Below are 22,216 nucleotides of genomic sequence, written 5' to 3' on the forward strand. Positions count from 1 at the left end.
GCTGCTCTGCAGGCTGAAATCCTGGGGCTGGCTGGGGCATGGGGAAGAACCACCACAGGAGAGAATAGTATCAAAACTGTTTTAATAAGATCAATAATAAGTGCACAGGCTGCGGAGGGAGACAGCTGGGATGTTCCTTGGGGATGGATCTTTGGTATGGAGCTTCTGTGACAAGCTTGAATGAGCAGGGTGAGCCTGAGAAAGACCCTGGCTCCCAGGGTGGGGGCAGTGATGGGTAGCAATGGTTGCAGGCTCTGGACTCTACACTCTAGAGCCCTGCTGGGCACTTGGAGCTCCCGTTCACTTCAGCCCTCTCTCCCCCCATGGCTGAGCAGCTGCCTGTAGTGTGATGAGATCAGTCAGCTGGCAGCTCCAGGGCCTGTGTGGGGAGCAGAACGGGCTCCTAGGATGCGACGCTTCCCACCCACCCCCCCGGCATCAAAGCCTGGTTATTATACTCTCAGGTGCTCCCTGACAGACACAGCCCCCCGGGGCGACTGGGCAGTGGGAGCGTGGGCACGGGATCCCTCCGGCCACAGGCTCACGGGCCCTGGGCGAACAATGGGCATGCTGTGCGGGCCAGTGGAATGACCTCACCCCCCAGTCATTCCTGCTCCGGGCCGTGGCACAAAACACCCTCTGTGTGAGCGTGTCCGCACGCGGGACAGCGTGGGGAGTGGCTCCTTCCAAAGAGGCCGCGTTGCCCAGAGACACAAGGAGCACAGTGAGCAGCCCCCATCCCCCGCCGGCAAAAGGACACCGGAAAGGGGAAGTGTGTTGGAGGGGGGCGAGTTTAGACCCCTCTAAATAGTGTCAGTGGGAACCCATCCCTGGAACCGCTGCCCAGACCAAGGGCAGCCCCCCTTTCAACTGCCTGGGATGAATGCTATAGCACAGAGAAAATGTTCTTGTTCTAAGAGGGGGTGAAAGGGAGTATTGGAGTTTGAGGGTGTCCCCTCTGGGGTATGGAGGGGTCTACCGGGGCAGGGGCAGCGGGACCCTGGCATTGTCCTTATTCTGCCTGATTACTGGAATCGCAGCATTGCCAACTCTAGCGCTATTTGGTGTTTCCCCTGAAGGCCCAGCTGCCAAAGCCAGTTACTGCCTGAGCCTCCCAGCTTTCATTACACAACAGGAAGTTTCTAGCTCTCCTGGTTGTGGGGGAAACCTTGAAAACGGCCCCTCTGCGCAGTCCAGCACCGGAGGGCAAATGGAAAGAACCCACCAGTTATAGCTTTGAAAAATCTCATGAGTTTTGGTGCCTGACTCCAGCAGGGCTCCTTGGTGCCCAGGTTAAGGGCCATGGCATGATTTCCCCGGCTGTGCTGCATTCGGATACCAAGTCATTGCTGGCTGCACCCCCACCCCCACTGAGACTCCTGTATTGCTGCTCTGAGCACCTCCCTGAGCACAGTGTGGCAGGAACTTGGGGGGTGGGGCAGGGGGAGCTCCTCCCCAAATCTGTAGAGTGGAGCAGCTGGCTCTCTGGAGCCAGCCTCAGAGCCTCCAGCTCAAGGTACTGCTGGAGGATAGGAGCCACACCTGCCTTTCTCCCTGAGCCCAGCCCTGCATCAGCTCAAGGAAGGAGGGCCACCCCACTCAGGTGGAAGGACTCCCCACTCTGCTGCCTGTTCCATGGGGAGGGGAGGGGAGGGGAGAGGAACCGGATTGCTGTGCCCTTGGAATGGCCTCAGGGGGGAGGGGAGGCCCCTGAACTGGCTTGCTAGGGCAGGCCTTGGCAGGAGGGAACCAGGAATTAGCTAGCCCAGCTGGCATGGCCGCTGGCTGAAGGCAAAAGAACTGGCGAGGGCTGGTAGGAGCTGTGTGAGAGTAGCCCAGCCCATTCACGAACAGTGCTGTGTGGTGCTGCATGGCAGAACCCGGTTCAATCCCCAGCCAAGAGCGCTCAGGCCCCAGGGAGAGGGAGAGGGAGAGGGAGAATGTGAATGCTGTGTTGCTCCAGCCTGGGGTGGCCAGCTCAGAAAGCAAGCCTGCCCCAGGCCTCAAGCTCAGGGGGTTGCGGGGCAGCGAGCCGTGTGGCTGGAGTGCTTTCTCTGATCCGCTCCTGTTCGGTGCTTGCTGGGGGCTCGGTGACCTGACAGGAGCATTCCCTTACCAACCCAGCCTCCCAGGGGGCGGGCGCCTCATTTCCAATGACAGCAAGGAGTGGGGGGAAGGAGCATGCGATCACTGCGATTTCCCCATTAGCATGACCTGCTCTTTGGGGAAGGCGGGGCCTGCCCAGGGCGCTGGGCGGATCAAAGAGCTGCTTCCCCTGCCTCCATCCCCACCAACCCTCTGCCGCAGGAGGGTTCACAGCTCCCAAGGGGTGCTGGCCCCTGGACAGCTGACATCTCTGGGGGAGGGCTGGGGAGTCCCAAGGCCACAGGAGACGGTGGCTGTTCAGACCTTCACTTCATCATCCTCTTCCTCCTCGTCGGCGTACTCAAAGGAGTCGCTGCAGCCCTCCGCAACCGTGGCCTCCCCCTCCCGCACAGCTGAGAGCGCAGCCTCCTCTTCCTCCTCCTCCTCCTCCTCGCTGTGACTCCACCCAGCCTCATCCGCCCCGCACGAGCCGACAACCGGGCTCTCCCGGGGCCCCTCCTCCTCTTCCTCCAGGCTGCCATGTGCACCTCTCGCGCTGTAGTGGCGAGCCAGGACCTGGGCAGCCCGGTGGAACTCTCCCGCCTCCATGCTGCAGTCATTCCAGTGCCCCTGCCACAGGCTGTCTTTTGGGAGCGCCCCCGGCTCCTCAGCGGGTGCTGAGCCCCAGGCAGGGCTCTGGTGCCTGCTCCCAGCATAGGCAGGCCCCTCCTCAGCATGCTCTAGGGCACGAGCATCTCCATTGGCATGCACCAAGTGTCCCGATGGGGAGCTGGCCCCCTGCCTGGAGCGGCCCCAGAAGCTTTCTGCCATGTCGCCCTCTATACACCTGGCATTGGGTGTCCCTGATCCCCGAGGGACCCCGGCCTCAACCCACTCGCCATGCAGGGCAAAGGGCGACGCAGCCTGGCCGCCAGCCAGGGCCCTGGCTTCCTCCCTCTTGTCACTGCTGTCCATGGCTTCTGTAAAGCTGATGACCTGGAGGAGCTCGCTCATGAGGGAGGGCCCGAGGTCCAGGCGGAAGGACAGCAGGGAGTCCGAGCGCTGGAGCTCTGCTTCTGCGGGGAAGGAGCTCTCCCGGGCCTTCTCTGAGCGCGGAGCACGCGGGATGGTGCAGAACCCGGACTCCAGCCCTGAAAGGACAAGGAGCCTCTGGTGAGTGGGAAGCCTCTGGCACTGCGCAAGAGCCAGGGGGAGGCAGCGACTGTCACACTGGGTGGTGACGGACTAGGCTGTACTATGGGAGCCTGGGACCAGTGACTGTATGTGAACGGGGATAGACAAGTCACACTCATGTCAGCTGGGCGATATTGGGATCAATCACTCTCATATGGATCACTTTGCTAGACAGCCTAGGAGCAATTTCACCATCTAGTGCCTGCTCAGTATTGGGAAAGTCCGGCTTGTACTAGTGAAAACTAGCACTAGTTACACTCCACTGTAACGTGACTAGCCGGTGCTAGGGAAGATGGGAATCAGTCCCGCTGTTTAAGGACGGCTCGGTGCCGGACACCCATGGCCCAGCCAAATCGGAAGATAACAGCACGGTGCTGGAACTGGTCTCTGCCAAGAGTCGAGAGGGTGACGGGTGATCAGCCCTGGGAAACTATTTCCACTGGAATGGCTGTATAACCTGTGACCAGCAGGTGGCAGCATTGCACCATGCCACCTTCGCTGCCCGTCCCTGGCCCAGGCCCAGCCACTCCCACACGGGTCACACTGACCTGAGAATTAGCGCCACGGGAAATGCTGAGCTGGGCCACTGCGTTTGGAGAACGCGGCCTTTGTGCTAAAGAACCCAGCCCCCGGCACCCGCCAGAGCGTCGCTCAGACGTAGCCAGGACTGAGGGGACTGGGCAGGGAGCCAGGGCTGGAACAGGGCAACCGGGAGGAGCATCAGCAGAGCCATTGGGGGCATGGAGGGGGGGCACTGGATAAGCGGGGGGGCTGCAGGCCCAGAAATAGTAACAGTGCCCAGCTCTTATGCAGCGCATTTCCTCAGCAGATGTTAAAGCCTTTTACATCCTCCCCATTTTACAGATGGGGAAACTGAGGCACGGGACAGGGAAGTGACTTGCCCAAGGTCACCCAGCAGGCCAGGGACAGAGCTGGGAGGGACAGAACCCAGGTCTCCTGACTCCCAATCCGGTGCTTTAACCATTAGGCCACTGCCTCCCACTGGGCTGTGTCAGCAGAGCTGGCTGGCTGGCTGTGGGGGCATCGCCTGCTGCCTACTCCCGGGAGCAGTGAAGTTCACCTAAATCACCCCCCACTCCTTTCTTCACTGTGGGGCTGGAGACGGCCCTTCTGTGTGAACGCCAGCAGCAAAGCCTCTCCCCCAGTGCTTCCCCTCCACACTGGATGGACCATTCCCAGTGGGGCACGCAGGCTCTGTGGCCCGTTCGCACCCTGAAGCTGCCAGGGGGACAGTGAGTCTCCCTTGCTGTCTGTGAACAAGTTTCTCTCATAGGAGGTGGCTCGAGACCTGCTCCCCCTCCCCCCCCGACTCATTTCCCACAGGCCACCAATTGGCCATCGGATGGGAATAACCTAGTGTTACTACCATCCCAGCACTGGACTGGAGCTGGTGGATCAGAGGTGAGAAACTATATCCCACCCATAATGGCCTGAGCTCTGCAGGGCCTTTAACAGGTGAAGTCGAAGGGGAAGTGGGTGCGGGGGAGGAACAACTGGGGGCTAAGGGCGTAACTCAGAAAAGGATAATTCTGGGATTCACCGGGACCAGGAACTCCCTTGATCATAGCTCTTCAATAGTCCGGTCCATCCAGAGATGGAGACTGCACAGATGGGGAAACTGAGGCATGGGAGGGGGGGCAGGGACTTGCCCTGGTTTCAGCGACACAGCTGGGAATAGCACTGAAGTCTCGGAAGCCCATGCCCCCGCTACAGGACTACTCACCATAAGCATAGTGTGTATCGGACACGTTGTTTAGAGTGCTCTTGAAGGCAAACTTCCCAGCCGGGCTGCCACCCCCATAGGTCCCCTCGTTGAGCTGCGGCAGCGACACAGCGTTCTTGATGATGGGTGAGATGTCTGGGGGGGCGGGCGAGGCTTCGGCCTTGCTCCCGCTGCCCCGGTTCCTCAGCGGCGTCCTTCGCACGTGCCGCAGGGTCCGGGTGAAGAAGTTGTTGGCTTTGGCCGTCTCGGTGCCGCCGTGGTTGCTGAGGAAGGAGGTGTCCCCGAAGACGTCCCCGCCACGCCCCACGTGCATGGTGTGCCGGAAATCCCCCAGCGGTGGGCTGATCATGTCCGTCGTCAGCTCCGATTTCAACCGCCGTTTGCCATGGGAGCCCGACACCCAGCCGAGCACCGGTAGCTTCCCAAGACTCATGTCACACCCCGTTGTTACTCCACACCCTCTCCCCTAAAACACAGGAAACTGGCCTTCAGTGTGGGGGGCCACAAATTCCAGAGGGGTCACAGTGGCTTGTCACGCCCCCGGACTCCCCATCACTCATGCTACCCCCTCCTTTCGGCCGTGTCGTGTCCTGGACCGGGGAGCTGCTCCCAGGACCAGCCCCTGCTCCCGATCTTTGGAGATGCCTTAGAGCTGCCGGGGGGAGCGTGGGACTGTCTTTTCTCCGGTTCGGCACTCCTTCTGGATAATTGCTCTCCACAGCACTCATTAAACTGCCCAGGGGAGGCTTTTCCGAAACGGCTCACCCCTGGCAGCTTCTGCTATTGAGTGCAGGCCTCTGGATCCTCATATCTCCAGGAAGAGCCCCAGGGTGGGTGTGGGGAGTCCTGCTTGGCCCTGGGCAGGTAGGACGGCAAGGCTGGGGCAAAGGGATCTCCAAGGAGTCAGTCGTCACCCTGGCTGCTGCTGCTGGAGCTCTCGTGTGGCTGGAAGTAAGCAAAGCTGGGGATTAATGTTAATCGGCCATCCTCCGTCTCCCCGCTTCCGCCCCCGCTGCCTGCTAGCGTGGGAGCGGCTGGCAGACGGGGCAGCAGGTCACAGCCGAAGGGGGGATCTCAGGGCAAACTCCTTGATCCTGATGTAAGATGGCCTAAAAATGACAACAGCAAAGGTAAAGGCCCAGGCTGAGATTTTCTGACTGTTCTGGCTGCAGGAATGAGTTACCGGGTTGCTCTGCGGGGTTCCTGCCAGGAATGGGTAATGCCAACGCCTGGGAGGGACGGGCCAGGTGCAATAAGAATGGACACTCCGGACCTGTGCCCAACACCACCCCTGCAACTGCACTTACCTCTGAACCTGTGCTCAACCCCGAACCTGCGCCCGCCCCCGCCCCTGCACCTGCCTTCAAACCTGCGCCCGACCCCACCCCTGACCCCGCCTCTGAACCTGTACCCACCCCCGACCCTAAGCCCGCCCACCCCCGCACCTGCGCCTGACCTATGTCCGACCCCACTGCTGAACTTGTATCCCCCAGACCTGTTCCCGAGCCCAACCCCGGGGTAGCTAGAAGGGGAAAGAAATACATTAAGTATTATGATTACTAGGGAAGTTGTTTGCATTTCTATGGCAACTTCTCTCCAAGGTTCACAAAGCACTTCACCAATGCTACCGTATTAAACATCAGCTCCTGCACCCCCCCATTCTGGAGGCAGGGAAACTGAGTCACAGAGAGGTAATGTAACTTGTCCAAGGTCAGCAAACCAGCCAGTGGCCAAGCTGGGATTGGAAGCCAGCTCTCAGTCTGTGCACAGATCTGTCCCTAAATATTATAGCGATAGGCATGCTGGAAATAAGTAGGCAGACTCCCAGGTTAAGCCAAGTTTCTCTCCTAGCAGACTCCCAGTCTTGCTTTCCAGCTCTGAATGGGTCAGGGTAGCTGTTCAGATCAGCTTTGCATTGTGGAGTGTTGCCATTTCAGAATCCCCTGGAGGCTGCTCCACTCCAGGCCTCCACTGAGCAGTCCTCTGCCAACACAGCAGGCGAATAATCAATGGGCCAAAGGCCGCTGGCACCTTGGCATGTCCCCTCTGCCCAGGTAAGATCAGCCCTGGGGCCAGAGGCTGAAGACACCTTGGTTCCTACACTGAGGTGCAGGGCTGGGTCCTTTCAGCAGGATTAGTGGCAGGGAGATCACACTGCCTTGAGGAGTGAGCCAGACAGGCTGCTGGCCAGGCTAGGGTCTGGAGGACTCTTGGAGGGCTGGGGGTGAGATTACCTACAGCCCAGCCCCTGAGGTTCTGCCTTGCAGCTGGAGAGCACAGATACCCTCTGTGGCTGTGTGTGCACGGGACTAGGGGGGTTGATGGTGGGAGGAAGTAGGATGGGGGAGGAGGAGGAATGCCAGAATAGACTCCAGGAGATCAATGATAAACCCAGCTGATACCCCCCACCAGTGGCATTTCCAGTGCTCCTTGGCCTCTGTCCCCAACAGAGCCACCCTTTGTCCTGTCCCCAGCCGCATTTCTAGCCCATTTCAGCCTCCCGCTCTGTGCTCCTCTCCCCGCCACGTGCCCCTGTGCTGCTGCCTGCAAGTCACCTTGACAGGGAGCAGGTGCCAGGGAGGGCTATGCTCTGGGAACGCTGGCCACGAGTCTCCGTCACCACTGGCGCCACGTGTCCTTCCCCACCCCAGCCTTGTTTGCTCACCCAGGGCCCCTCTTATCTGCCAGGGGGTAGAGGTAGGCAAATGGAAAACAAAACTCCCCTTGAAATCCACTGCAACCATTGGCTGTTTCCCTGGGGATGGGGGGGCAGGGAGCCTGTTTCCCTGGGTCCTCTATCCCCATGGTTCCCAGGGCCCTGCGTCCTTGCTGATGGAGAAACTGGGGGAGCTCTCCCTTCCCAGCTGAGACCTGCCAGGCATGTGGTGTCTGTGTGTGTGCGGCGGCGGGGGAGGGGGGGGGGGGGGTGGGGGATCAGCCAGGCCTGGCTACAATGGGGATCCAGGATTCCCCTCTGGGCTGGGCTCCTACTGGGCTGGGCTTTGTGAATTCCCCACCTCCTCCAGCTGGGGGGTTGGCTCCACCCCTCCCCCCATGAAGACCCCTCACCCCATCCACAGCTTCCACCCACTGGGCCAGGCAAGAAAAAGACGGGGGTGGGGAGAGCAGGGGAATTTGCTGGGGCCCTGCCCGCCCCCTGCAGCCTCGCTGAGCTATCCGGGGGCCAGGAAGAGCCAAGCCCCCCTGCAGAGCAGGCAATGGGGCGGTTGAGACGGTTCCCAGCACTCCAGCTCCCCTGGCCTTGGGCCAGGCTCAGAGAACAAGGAGAGGGGATGAGCTGTGCCCCTGCATTCCCGCCCTCCCAGGAGTCTCCCGCTACCTGGGGCACATGGGGCCCAGATGCTCAAGGCTACAGTGGGGTCAGATCAGAAAGAAGAGGGAAAGGGGGCAGGAGAGAGGTGGTGTTCAGCAAAAGGCCCATCGGGCTAGGGGTTGTGGGCCCATTCCCTGCTTGGCGGGATCCGTGGAGGAGGAGGCGGGTACTTTTTTCCCCTTCGTTCTTTCCCTCACTACCACAAAAATGACTAGCCCACAGCCACAGTCTGGATTTCAGCAGCCCCCACTGCCTCTAGCTGGCACTGCCCTCCCCTGCAATGCCAAACCCAGGCTGCAGGGCAGGCCTTCTGTCTCCGGCCTGTCCCTGTCACCCCTTTCCTTCTTGCCTGCCAGCCCTCGCTGGTGTGTGGCCATCCAAAATCAACAGAGGCACTCAGAACCCTGCCTTCCCACCTGGTCTCTCTCGTTTTCAGCTCCACTCCAGTCATTCTTTCATCCAAGTGAAACTCGTGATTCTCTGAGCAAAGGGTCAGCCAGGGCGGGCGTTCTATTCCTCCTACTGTGTCTGTGTTACAGCCCATCACTGCAACGGCTGGGCCCTCTCCCTCTCCAACAGCTCCTCGTCTCCCCTTTCCCCAAGGGGCCCCAAAAGGCAAGCCACAATCAGACTGCCAACATCTCTCCCCCTCTCCAGCCTCCCTTCTCCCTAACTTCAGCTGGTTTCCATTGATTTGTCTCCGCTGGGATGGGAGGAAAACAGAGAGGGGAAAAGTGATCCAGACGGGCAGGACTGCCAAACGCAGACTCCCCCACCACATGCCCGCCCCAAGGGCGTAAAGGCCCAGGAGAGAGAGGAGATGTCCAGGGTGGTCTGTGGAGCACCGGGATGGGGAGGAGCAAAGGGAAATTTGGGCTGGAAATTGGGAGAACATTCCTAGCCGGGAGGGTCTATCAAGCTGTGGAAGAGTCTCCCAGAGGAAACAGCAGCCCCATTGCTTGGGTCATGTAGAGCCAGACTGAAGCATGCTATAGGGGACGCTATAGGGGACGGCCCAGTGCTGAATGGCCTAGACAGGACCATCTCCATCTCCTCTAAGTGCAGGAGAAATGCAGACTGCATGTGCTGGAATAAAGCAACGCTGAGCTCTCGGGCCGCCTGCTGCTATATATATAGATCACGTAGGGGGTTTTCCGAACAGACCCACTTTGAGGCTGAGGCTGGAATTCCAAATGCAGCACTTTTTGGCCATTCCCCTCCCCCCCCAAAACAAAACAAAACAAAACAAAACAAAACAAAAAACGACTCCCTTTCCTGTTAGGAAAAAAAAGTCTCTCTCAGACCTTGCAGGAATGGGTGGCCACAGCTGAGCGTAGGAAGGCAGAGGGAACCCTACAACCCTCCCAGCTCTCCTGCTGCCTCAGTGCCCCTTCTTCCCCCTCTTCTTCTGCGTCCCTCCCTCCACCCCCCCATCCTCCCTCTTCTGCCATATCCTCCTTCCTCTCCTCCCCCTCCTTCCACATTCCCCATTTCCCTTCCCCTTCTTCTGCCATATTTCCCTTTCCCCCATTCCCTACCCCCTCCTTCAGACCCCCTGTTCTCCAACACCCCCCACACGCGCCTTCCTTTGCTTGCCCTCTGCTCCACTGAACTTTCCCCCATGCCCGTCAAGTCTTAACTTTAGCTTTTACCTTTTTGAAAAAAAAAAGAGGTTTTAAAAAAGAAAAGTTCTCCGAGGTTTCAAACGTTCCCCGTGGCTCTTGGTAAATTGCTGCTGCTCCCAGGGGAGGTGACCCCCTTTTCCCACTGCTTGGGGGCTGGCTCCTCAGCAGTCTCCCCCTTCTCTGCGCTGTTCCTTGGCGGCTGTGCAGGAGCACGGGTGCCAGTGGAGGGAGGGAGAAGGGAATGGGGAGGGGATGTGGGAGCAGTGGGTGGGGTCTCCACATTTACTGACCAATCCCCAGCTGTCTGGGAAAGGAGGCCAGAGAAAAAGAGGGAGTTAGTCCAACTGTCCAGGAGAAAAGATTGCAGGACCGCCTGTTCTGCCCCCTCCCTCCCCACTACCCCTTCTGCCTGGGTCGGCAGCATTTCACCCTCATCAAGAGAACAGCCTCAGAGAACGCCTGCGTCTAGTTGAGTCTGTCTGTCAGGAAGCCATGGTTGGGTCGGCGGTCCCTTGCCCCAGCCTGTATGTGCCGTGGGACAGCACTGCCCACAGGTGACTGGGTGTGGCCCGCAAGGCTAAGAATTGCCGTGTGATGCACACCTCACTAAGAACATGTCTGAGGGTGTCCCAGTCCTTGAGAGCTCTGAGATTCACCTCCCCCACTATACTTTTACTCCAGGATTGCCCCTGCCACACACATCCCCTTCTTACCAGCAAGGGATGGGGAGAGCTCCGGGTGGCTTGGAGGGAGGGTCCCATTAGTAGAATTGGGCAGGGTCTCTGGGTAGAGTTGGAAGGAAGGTCCTCTTAGGAGCACTGATCAGGGTGGGGGCAGAGGGTTTCACTGGCAGCAGTGTGCAGGGTCAGGAAAGATGGTGTTACGGAGCGCGATGTAGGCAATCTTGCCTAGTAGTCAGAGCAGGAGTCCAGGTTGGGGAACAAAGCCAAGAGTCTGCATGAGAGTCAACTGCCAGTTACCAGAGCTGGGGCCAAGTCAGAGTTGAGTCAGAAGTCAGAGCTAGGACTGGTAACTGATGGCTGGAGGTGAGGCCTAAGGGCAGGAATAGGAGAAGAGACAAGGATCAAGCACAGAGCAGGAGCACCGTGGAAACAGTAGCAAAGGCAGGACCAAGCAGGAATCAGGAACAGGACTGGGTGCAAGAGGCAGGCACAAATAGGGTCCAATGTTGCCACAACAGGAAATCACCTTGTCACTCAGACAAACTTCCTGTGCCTCCTTCTGGCTTGAAAAGTGTGGTTGGACCAATCGGTGGAGCCGGGGGATCCTCCACTCAGGGCCCCTGTGGGTGGTGCCTTGGCTGAGGCTATAGTCCTACTAGCTTCTCAGTCCACCAGGTTTTGACAGACCTTGGGAGGCCAGGATGTGGCAGCTGTCTGGGGTGGCCCAGGCCTGAGTTCAAGACCTGGGACATCACAGAGGGTCTCATTAGTGGCCCTGTGCAGGGTAAGGCTGGAGGGTCTCATTGGTGGCACTGTGTAGGGTGGGGATGGAGGATCCTACTGGGGTTACTGCGTAGGGTTTCTGCACTTGTATGGATCATCTCCATGGTATCGCCAGGGGTTTGTCCCTTTACAGGAGTGTGGTGAAAAATCCTGCGGGAGGGAATGTTGCATTAAGGTCATCATGAGAGGAGTCTCCTGGGAGAGGTAGGGCGGAGTGTCTGGTTGATAGGAGGTACAAGGTAGAGGTGGGATGAGATCCTGTGGCTCTGTGTGGGAGCTCTGGGCCAGAATGGAATGGAGGGTCCCACTGGTGGCACAATGTGGGGCCTTTGGGTAGAGGAGGGGAGATGGGGCTCTCTGGCACTGAGTAGGGCAGGCATGAAAAAATTGCTACACAGCTGCTAGCCAGAGGGAGAAATGGAAGATGGGAATGAAGCTCAGACCCTTGGCATCTCCACCTGGGTGCTGCTGAGATTATGCCAGGGTGCTGTCCCTGGACTCTGCTTGGGAAACTCCATCTTTGATATGGGCCTCTGTCTACAAAGTGTCTGATCAGTTTGAAGCTCTATCCTCTTCTAGCTCCTGGTAGGGGAAGATGTCTATCTCTTTTACACCCTCCAGAGCCTCTGCTGCTACCACTTCTCCACCCCTTCCCGGGCCTCTGCTCTTTGGTTCCCCTTTCCACATGACTAGCTCCAATGCATGAGTAGCTAGTGCTGCTTGGGGAAGTTAGGAGCTGTGTCACCTTCCAGAGTCTGCAGACTGCTCAGAATTCCTCTACAGCTGCTCTGAATTTTTCCAAGCAGCAGCACAAAATTGATAGGATTCTGGGGAGTTTCACTGTTATGGCTGGTTTTGATGAAGTTTGGATAGGCTACTTGTGGCCCCATGTAATATTGTGGGCCAGGGATGGGATGGAGAGTCCTACTAATAGCACTGTGTGTGAGTGCACGCTCACAGGCAGTGAGGCCTGCGTTAGTGGGGGAGGATAGCCTTGGGGCTAAAACACAGCGTGCAGAGTTAGATTCCATTCCTGGTTCTGCCACAGACCTGGGTAAATCAGCCTCAGTTTTCCCATCTGTAAAACAAGGATAATTTTTTCTGTCTCATGGGGGTGAGGGGAGATCAGATTCATTAGGGCAACATATTATTAACAAGCAAAGCCTGCGCTCCTGGAATACTTATTACTGGGGTAGCAAACCTGCCAGCCCTACAGATTTGAGGGGTAGGAGGTGATGTCTGAAACACCCCTTTCTCCCTGGCAGAGGAGCTGCCCCACTAAAGGAAGCCATCTGAAGTGGGGAGAGGGGCAGGATAGGCCCTTTCATCAGATCTCATTCATCCCCAGAGGGATCTGGGAATCCTATTCCCTGTCATGGTGCATCCCCTTCAGTCTGCATCTCTCCCAAGCTGGAGCCACTCAGCCAAAGCTGGCTTTGGCTGGATGGGTACCTCCGCGCCTCCATTGTAGTCTCAAGGGCCCCCCCACTCTCCCCAGTGCTGGCTGTGCTGGGGAGCACTGATTCCAGATGAGTGGCAATCATCCCTGCTTGGGAATGCAGAACAAATCTCTTCCAGATGGGGGTGGGGGCAACGCTCTCCACAGGGAGGGGCTGCAGGGAGTCCACTCTCTCTTCCTCCTGCTCTCTGTCCCCTCCTCCGCCACACTCTAAGCATCTCTGAGTTCCAGGGCAGCAGGATCCACTATGTTTCCAGGAAAGTGGGTGGAAATCCAGCTGGTAGTTTTGCAACCAACCAAACGACCAGGAATTGTGATTCTCATATCCCTTCAACTGAGCAGGATTGGGTTGGGGTGCAACTGGGCTAGGAGACCTCCAAGGAACATGCAGGCTGCTGCAACCAGAGGCGCTGGCCATTCAGTGGGGTCACTCTGAATCAGAACTGAACCCAAGCCCAGCACAGTGGAAGGGGTGCTGTGCTGTGCTGTGGAAAGTGCCTTAAAAGGGAGCCAGGACATTTGATCCCTGGCACAAGCACAGGGGTGTTAGCCCGGGTAGCCCCATTCCAAAGTAGGTAATTACTTACTCCATACAGTCCTCCCTCCACCTCTAGACACCTGGAAAATGTGGACATAATCCTTCCTTTCCTCTACCTTTGTCTGTCTTGCCTATTTAGACTGTAAGCTCTTTGGAGTGGGGACAGTCTCTCACTGTGATATGTGCAGCACCTAGCACAATGGAGCCCTGATCACAGCTGGCACCTCCAGGCACGCCTATAATACAAATAAATAATAATATTAATTAATAATTAATAATCAATAGGCATTTCTACCCTGTCTCTCATTGTGATGTCCAAGTGACCCCACAGTTTCAGCAGGAGATGTCATTATTAGCTCTGATTTCTGTGGCATCGAAAGCATGGAGAAAACCAGGAGACACGGTCCCTGCCCCAAGGAGTTTACAACCTAATGCACAGGTGAGGGGTGGGGATGCAATGAAAAGCCAAGTGACTGGGCAGCAGAACTCAGAGTGTGTCTTGCTAGATCCCCGTCTGACTTTGAGTTATCGTTGCCCTACGTCTCCTCCCTCTCCTCGTGTTTGCCGTGTCCGCGCGCCTAGGGTTTGATGGAGGGGCTTGTTGCAAGATGGGCTTTGAAGGGGGCCAGGGTGCTGGGCCTGATCAGGAAGGAGATTCCAGTTATTCTTCTCTTCCCTGTCACAGAGAGCTGCTGGGTGCAGGATGGCTGCTGAAGCCCAGCTTAAGGCTGGGATATCTCCCAGTCTCCTAGCCCAGTTGCACCCCAACCCAATCCTGCTCAGTTGAAGGGATATGAGAATCACAATTCCTGGTCGTTTGTTTGGTTGCAAAACTACCAGCTGGATTTCCACCCTTAAGGATATCTCCATTAATTATTAAAAGGGGGGAGGGATAGCTCAGTGGTTTGAGCATTGGCCTGCTAAACCCAGGGTTGTGAGTTCAATCCTTGAGGGGGCCACTTAGGAATCTGGGGCAAAATCAGTACTTGGTCCTGCTAGTGAAGGCAGGGGGCTGGACTCGATGACCTTTCAAGGTCCCTTCTAGTTCTAGGAGATAGGATATCTCCATTATATTATATTATTATTATTAAGGGTAATTGCCTTTCAATGGCTGGGTATCCGCCTGCTCTCCATCCACAGTGCGGGCTGTAAAGTGCTTCGGGCTCCCGGCCACTGGAAGGTGCTCTCCAATGGTAGAGAAAAATTCATTCATTAGTGGCCTTTGGCCTCTCTGGGATGCCCCTTGTCTCTCCACCTGGTCTCCTTTCCTCTCTCCATGTCTGGCCAGTGGCCCTTCCCTGACCCACATCTGTGAGCCAAGGAGGGCTGTGGGAGTGTGCCAGGAGCCCACCTGTAGGTGACAGTGGGCGTTGTGACAGTGCTTTCTGCATGGCCAGGGCTGGAGGGGATTTCCCTTCCCTGCGAGCGATGCCCTATCTTTGGGCTTGCCGCTCTCGTTGGCTGCTTTGAGGGCAGGCTGTGCTGGGGGCTCCAGGGCTCCATCCACACAGAGGCGGAGTGGGGTCTCTGAGCGCTTGGGCCCTGCACGGTTATTTGGGAGGGAGGAAGAGAGATGGTGGGGGCAGGGGCAGGCATCTGGTTCAGCACACGAGAAGCAGATATCCTGTTGCTGCCCAGGCTCCTTGGCTCATGTTTCCTCGTTAACTGGGAGCGCCGTTCATTTGCGGGCGACTTCCAGATGTTTCCATTCTCCTCGCAGCGGCTGTGAGGTTGCATACCACACGGTCTGGGAATAACTGCAGGCATCTGGGCAGAGACAGTCCCCTGCCACAAGTGGAGGGGAGGGGGCCTTCCTCCCCACACCCTGCCTAGGGTTATCCAGCTTCCTTCTCCCCCTGCCCCCGGGGCCAGTCTGTCAGGCCCTATCCTAAGCCTCTGGCACTGGGCACTTGCCCCCTCTCTGTGTGTCTCACTGAGTGACAGTAGGGCTTTTTTGTGGGGGGGGGAGAAGGTGACTTCTGACCTTCTTCCCCCCACCCCCTCAGCTTCTAGATCACGGGGCCATTGAATAGCAGAAGCTAGAGGAATTCCAGGGCTTTATTCCCCCATCTTCCTCTTCCCAGTGATCGGAGTTTTTGGCCACGTTCCTCTTGTGGCCAGGGGGTTAGTGGGGGAGGAGGCGCCTTTCCCCTGGGAGTTGGGGAGAGACGCTGAGAGCTCAGGCATCGCTGTCTGCCAGATGCCAGGGGAGGGCTGAGTTCCCAGGCTCCCTCTCTCACTGTCCCCCCCTCCCCCCAACCTTTATATCTCTGTCTCTTCCTCTCCCACCCGTCCTTCTTGCTTCCTACCAGCCCTGGTTGCATGGCGGAGGGGAATGCGCTGCAATGCTGGCGTGCCTGTTGTGGGGGCTGGGCATGGGTGTGGTGAGGGCAGAGGTGGGCTCAGAGGGCTGGAGGGAGTGGGGTGCAGAGGAAGGGGCAATGGAAGGCCCTGGGCAGGGGCACTCTCTGCTTGCCCCCTCTAGAGGGGAGGGTGGGGTTGTGTCCATGGGATGGGGGACTGTACTATAAACTAGAGACAGTAAGTGGAGATCAGGAACAGCTGCCGGGGGCCTGGAAACGCCTCTGGAATTCCAGGCGCCAGGAAAGGATTTTTTTCTTCGTCTTCTTCTCACCACCCCCCCCAAAATCCCTCTTAATTCTCCGGTTCCTGTTCACAGGCCCTTCGGGGGCCAGGAGGGGCAGAAGGGGTCTCAGATATCAGCTTTCTTTCCTGCAGGAGCCTGTGTAGCAACAGAGCGAGGGGGGGCACTTCTGGGTCCACTTCCCCTCCCCTGAATGCATTCCCTGAGCAGAAGATTGGGGCGGCGGGGGTGTTGCACATCTGCGGGAGTTTAAGGGCTGTCTGTGCTGGCGGGAGGAGGGGTGTGGGGGGACGGCTGGGGGGGGCAGGGGGAGACTGCAAGGATAGGGGAGATGGGGAGAGAATGAGGGAGACTTGGGGGGGAGGGGGAGATTAAGGGGCGGATGAGAGCGGGGAGAAGGAGACTGCCTGGGAGTGGGGAGGAAGGGGGAAAAGGGGAGACCAAGCCGGAAGACTGGAGGGGAGGAGAGAGGTAGTGAAAGGGAGGTAGACTGTGGGGAAAGTGCCAGAAGGGAAGATGTGGGGTTGGCAGCGCGCGCCTGTAGGTAAGGCAGTGAGATGGAGGGGGGAGATGTGTGTGGGGACGGGCACGGGAGCAGAAGTGCAGGAGGCAGGAGAGGCTGGGAGGCAGGCAGCTACGGGGGACTGGACAGCTATTTTATCCTAATTGCTCTGCCTGTCTCTCCTGCTTGGGTATTTTTGGCCTGGGGAAGGGGGGAGGCAGCTAAAAATAGGGGTCTCCCCACCCACCCCCCGAGGCGGCGTCTGCCTGCCTGCGGGGATGCTGCAGGGTCTAGAGTAGAGGAGCAGGCCCGGTCTCCTCCCCGAACTGTCTGGCTCTGTCTTTGTTTGTGTCTCAGGCCTACGAGGACAGGAAGAGGCCGTGAGGCTGGGAAACAATGGCTCATTCTCCTGCAGTCGGTGCCTGCGGTGCAGCGATAGGGATGCGGGCGGGCGGCCAGTAGGCGGGCACTGCCTTTGACCGCCTCTCCGGCAGGCGGACACGGGCTGCGGTGGGGGGAAGGGGGGATGAATGAACAGCTGCCCTAGGGCCTTGTGCAACGCTGCGCTGGACCCCGCTGCCCCCAAGGGGCGCCCCCAAACCAGACAGTGTTCTGGGAAGGGCAAACAGCTCGTTACGACATACAGGGCCAGTCAGTGGCGCTCAAGAAAGTGCCTCAAGCGGGGCCGTGGCACATGGTGCCCCTTTCCCTGCACCTGCAGAAGGTGGGAAATGTAGTGAGGGGGGAGAGGGAGCTCTCCTATGGGAATGGACCCAACAGGACTGTCTGTAAGGGGATGATAGAGCCTTTCCCCCAAACTGTGCGCCCCCTAGTGCTACTCAGGAGACCATTCCAGTCTGTGTAGACTCAGAGCTGACGACTCCACTCCCCTTAAGCTGTCCTGTACCCAACATCTATTGAGCATGCCCCTGGCTGGAGCCATAGGCAAGTGTCCGTTCTTCTCTTCTGCTGAGTGGTGGCTCAGGTTCTTCTCCCCCCGATACAGCCTGGTCAGACTGCCCCCTGGGGAGGGCAGGGGGGTGGGTGGCACAATAAATTCTCTTCTAATGCCCAGTCCCGGGGATTCCTCTCCCTATGTGCACCCTAACCCCAGCTTGTGGCAGAGTCTCTCCCAGAATCCTGCTCGGCATTTCCTTCTGGGCCTCACTGGGGTCCCCTGAGCTGGGCTGTGCCAGGTCAGATTCCAGAGGCCTTAGCTGGAATGGCCAAATGGCCCCCAGCCATGGCAGGGGTGTGCAGCATATGTCCCTGGCAGCTCCTTTCAGGGCCTGACCTCATGAGGTTAAAAGGGTGCGGGGCTAGTGCCTGAGCCTGGAGAGAGGTTTGTAGACTTTGTGCAGGGGGGGAACCCCTCTCCACCTCTCCATGAGGTCTCTGACTGTGGGGCTGAATGCCGGCCAAAGCGCCTCTTGTTTACTTAGCTGGGAGCTGACACATCCAAGGTCTCTGCTGATTCCAGTTTCCCACGTGCAGCTTGCTGCTGCATTCCTGGGGAGAGTGGGAAGGGGTGGAGAGAGGAATGCAAGGGGGCTTCGATCAGGGACCCACCCCTTTGCTTCCTACACCAGACAGGCAGGGAGGAGCACCTGGGGATGGCACAGAGCACTGTGGGAGGGGGGATGGTACCTGTGGAGTGGTACCCTGGACCTGCGGAGCTGGGGGCTCAACTGAGCCCTGCCTTATGAGCTGAAGTTACTACAGCAAGGTGGGTTGGGCTGTGCTTGTTCCTTCCCGCTCAGGGATAGTGCTCTGCCCTGCACTGCCATGTGAGAGACCCAGATCCCAGTCCAACTCTCGGGGTCCTGGGAGTCCTGTGGGCATTGGGCCTGGTGCCCAAAGAATTAACACACTGGGAGACCCAGGTTCCACCCACAGTCTTGTGTTTTACTCCCCAGGGCTGGGGTCCAGGCTAGTCTCACTCTGCAGGGGCTTGGCAGGGGCTGGGAGAAGCTGTGTGGGCCAATACCTTCAGGGACAACGCTCCATGCTGCCATGCAGGAGACCCAGCTTCTGGTCCCAGTCCTGAATCCTTTGCCTGCGCCACGGTGCAGCGAGCCAAGGGTTAAAAGTTTTGGTCTGCGAGAGCCAAGGACAATCCAGCTCCAGCTTGGCAGCAGGAGGAAACGAGCCCCTCCCTTGAGGGCACCCTCTGCAGCTCTCCAGGCCCTGCCGTGCACGCCCTCCTCGGCAGCTGCCAGGCCTGGCACTGGCCCGGACGCCTTTGGTTTTGGGAGGGAACACCACAGCGCTTTTAAAAATAAGCCTGGGAGCAAATGAGGCTGTTTGGAGTCGACTCTGGCCCCGGGGCTGGAGAGGAGCCCTTGCCCTTTTGTGCTCCGCGCTCCCTTTCACTACGCGTCAGCAACCTCCGTTCCTAAGGCGGAGCACCCAAGTGAGGCTCGGGGCATGCTGCCCCCAGGGCTGGGGACAGCCATGGCCACATGCTCTGTCGTAGGGCCCCCCCTTCTCCCCTAGGTCGCTGGGGGTGACAGGGACGGGTTGGGAGAGCCTGGGGTGACCTCCTTTCTCCCTGCATCTGTCTCACGTAGGCTCTTTTACACTGAGACATTCTCTGTGTCGAGAATAAGGGGCTTAGTCTCCCTCTGAAGCAGCCACGGGAAATGCAGAGACTGAGGTCGGGGCAGCCAACAGCCCTCCCCCAGGAGGCCATGCACACAGAATACAGGGACTTGTTTAGCTCTGAAGGGGGGGAGGGGAGGGCCAGGCTCTTCCTGTTTATGTGACTAACGGACCCCCCCAAAAGGGAGGGAGCCAGGGGAGGAGCGCTCACAGCTCTTGGTCTGTCGGTATGTCTGTGGCTAGGAAGACAGACTGGGGCTTGCATCCCTGGGGTAGGGCTGCAGTCCTGCACTGCTAAGACTGGGCTTTGGTTTGTAAGGCCATGAACCTGACTGTGCCAGCGAGTCTGGGGTTAGCTTGCCCAGGGCTGAGCATAGATCCTACGGGGGCAGGGAAGCTGGGGTTAGTTTCCCAGGGGCTGTGGCATAGATCTGACTGCACCAGAGACTGGGGTTAGATTCCCAGGGGCTGAGCATAAATCCTCCCCATGCGGGGAATTTGGGGTTAGATTCTTGGGAGCCACACCGGGGGCTGGGGCTTTGATTTGTCTCGTTTTGTTTGTCTGTGCTGAATGCGATCTTGTCTCTGTCCTTGGCTGGTGTTGGTCTCTGTGGGATGGCCGGGGTGGGGGTGGATAGATTGGCTCCGGACACAGGAATGAGAAACCTTGGGAATGGTCAGGAATGTGGGAGTAGAATTTTTAAAGGAATTGTACAAATAACAGCGAGTTAGCAATGAGGACGCCAAAGCTAAGCCTCTGCGGCCGACAGAAGAGCTTCAAGAACCCCCGCATTATCTAGGGTCACTTCCCAAGCGCCAGTTGGGAGGGGGCCTGGGAAGATGGATGTAAGGGGTGAAATCACTGGCTTATCCCCTTGAAAGACCTGAGCCCCAATTCTGGCTTATTTCAGCAGTGTAATGAGTTTGATGGGTCTCAGCCTAGGGCTCCACAAGTTGCCACACAGTCCTCTGGAGGGGCCTAGAGATAGCAAGGGATGCTGGTCAGGAGTGGGTGAGTGTGCACATGCAGAGCCCAAGGCTGGAATAACAGGGGGCTTTGCAGGTCAGGAGTGAGAGGCACTGGCAGACTCTTGCACAGCACTAGGCTGCACTTTCCAGCCCTGGCTTTCATGAGCAATCCAAATTCTTCCCTTCGAAGATCAAAAGCTATTGCACCAGCAGTTGCTTGCCACAGGCCTTCCCCTTTTTGCCTACAGCTCCATGAACTCCCCATGCCACTTAGCAGCAAGCCAGCCAACATCCCTGCGGGACACTCCCTCCTCCCTTCCTGTCCGTGTGCCTGGCAGAGTGAGGGTGACACCACCCTGTGGCTCGGTGGTGGCAGTGCAGATGTTTATTGTGTAGGCTCCCTTTGATCTCTTCAGAGAGAGCAGATTGGGGTCCACCCCATGGCTAATTGCAGACAGTGCCTTACATCCTAGGCAGGAGATTTGGCTTTACGCCATCTGTATCATGGGTAGTTTGAGCTCTGGCACAAAGAGGGCAGGTCGCTCTCCCCTTTATGCCTTTCCGTGTGTGCCATAGCGGAGTCTTGATACTCCTGCCCTCCCCTGAAGCTGCATCTCCCACCTCTCTAGGGTGACCAGATTTTCCAAGTGCAAAAACAGCCCATGCTACAGGGAGGTGGGGGTGGGGGGGCACCTGGGTGAGAGTTCAGGTGGGGAGTCAGCAAGGTACATGTGGGAGGGTTGGGCAGCTTTGGGAGAGTGGACGGGTGCCTGCTCCTTCCTCTTCTCCTGTAGCAGCACAGCAGGGCTAGGTGTGTCTCTGACGTGGGTTTACCAGCCTCACTGCTCAGACCCTGGGCTTGCAGCCCTAAACTCTTGAGGGAAACATGCTATAGGTTGTAATGGGCATGTATACCGTCCTCTTCTGGATGGGCTGCCTGACCTGCTCAGGTGCTGGGATCACGTCACCCTCTAGTGGCTGCAACTTGTGGCAGCTATAGCCTCTGCTGTGACTACAGTTAGTTAACAGAGACTCTCCTGCCAGACGCCTGTGTGTTCGGGGAGCAGGACACCAGGAGCAATGTCTCCTCTTATGATCACGAGACCAGGGGCTAACTGTGGGATCTTCAATGGCCCCACGTATACATTTAGCAAGATACATTTCCACAGCCGTAGAACTTATATGAGCAAATTCCTTTTTCAGCAAATTGAATTTTTTTGTTAACACTGTGACACTCGAGCAAGATTTGGGAGCATTTATACAAGGGCTTTGTGCAACCGGTGTGTCCAGTTTCACCACCAATCTCAAAACGGCACCAGCGGGTCATGAACCTGTCTTGAGTGGCCATGAGCAGGAGTTTGCATTAGAGGGACTGACAAAAACCTTGGGAGCCAGATCTCCAAAACCTGAGAGCTGACACACCATGTGAGGAGGCTGAGTTACCGGTTATCTTCTCTATTCATACTTGCACCTCTACCCAGAGCTATGGGATAGTCTGATGTGGGGGTTCCCTCAGTGAGTCCTGGTGAAGCTGTTCCACTGTGGACAGAGGTGAAAGTAAGCTGGCACGGTACGGTACGGCGTACCGGCAAGAGCCAGTACGCCGTGCCGGACCGGACTGGCTTCCCCAGGCTGGCAATTTAAAGGGCCCGGGGCTCCCTGCAACGGCCGGTGCCCCAGGCCCTTTAAATCGCCTCCCAAGCCCCACTGCCAGAGCCCTGGGTTAGCGGCGGCAGGGCTCCGGCGGTGATTTAAAGGGCCCAGGGCTCCGGCCGCTGCAGGGAGCCCCGGGCCCCCGACGGACGCTACCCTGGGGCTCCGGCAGTGGGGCTTGGGTGGCACTTTAAAGGGCCTGGGGCTCCCCACAGCGGCCTGAGCCCCGGGCCCTTTAAAGTGCTGCCCGAGCCCCGCTGCACCTCCATTGGGGCTCAGCTCTCAGCCATTAAGTTAGGCTGAGGCTTGATCTGTACTCAGATGAAACTCCACCAAATAAAACCTAGCTATCTTCAGGCAGTGGTGTCAGTTGCTCAGTAGGCAGTGCTCTTCCCTCACACTAGGTATTGACCCAGTGCCTGAGCAGAGCCTTGAAATGGG

The 22,216-nt window shown here is 58.0% G+C and overlaps 1 protein-coding gene across 2 annotated transcripts; it reads right to left on the bottom strand.

The window, feature by feature from the left end:
• Positions 1 to 63: 63 nt before the first annotated feature.
• On the bottom strand, positions 64 to 10,198 carry CDC42EP1 (CDC42 effector protein 1). 2 transcript variants are annotated; one of them, XM_024200095.2, is made up of 3 exons: positions 10,010 to 10,198; positions 5,024 to 5,968; positions 64 to 3,236 (listed from the first exon to the last, which is right to left on the bottom strand). In XM_024200095.2, exons 2-3 carry the CDS (start codon positions 5,454 to 5,456, stop codon positions 2,404 to 2,406), a joined length of 1,266 nt encoding a protein of 421 aa, XP_024055863.2. In that variant the 5' UTR covers positions 5,457 to 5,968; positions 10,010 to 10,198; the 3' UTR covers positions 64 to 2,403. The 2 variants fall into 2 exon arrangements, with proteins under 2 accessions (XP_024055863.2, XP_026513308.1); XM_026657523.1 differs by having other exon boundaries at positions 5,024 to 6,132.
• Positions 10,199 to 22,216: the final 12,018 nt, after the last annotated feature.

This window comes from Terrapene carolina, unplaced genomic scaffold (assembly GCF_002925995.2).
Source record: "Terrapene carolina triunguis isolate 2854851 unplaced genomic scaffold, T_m_triunguis-2.0 Scaffold247, whole genome shotgun sequence".
Taxonomy (NCBI): domain Eukaryota; kingdom Metazoa; phylum Chordata; order Testudines; family Emydidae; genus Terrapene; species Terrapene triunguis.

What these genes read in the sequence shown, in the direction of transcription:
- CDC42EP1 (XM_024200095.2), bottom strand. Translation starts at nt 5,456, where the DNA reads ATGAGTCTTGGGAAGCTACCGGTGCTCGGCTGGGTGTCGGGCTCCCAT. An exon ending in CGATACACACTATGCTTATG is followed by an intron (nt 3,237 to 5,023) that starts GTGAGTAGTCCT and finishes TTGTCCTTTCAG; the next exon opens with GGCTGGAGTCCGGGTTCTGC.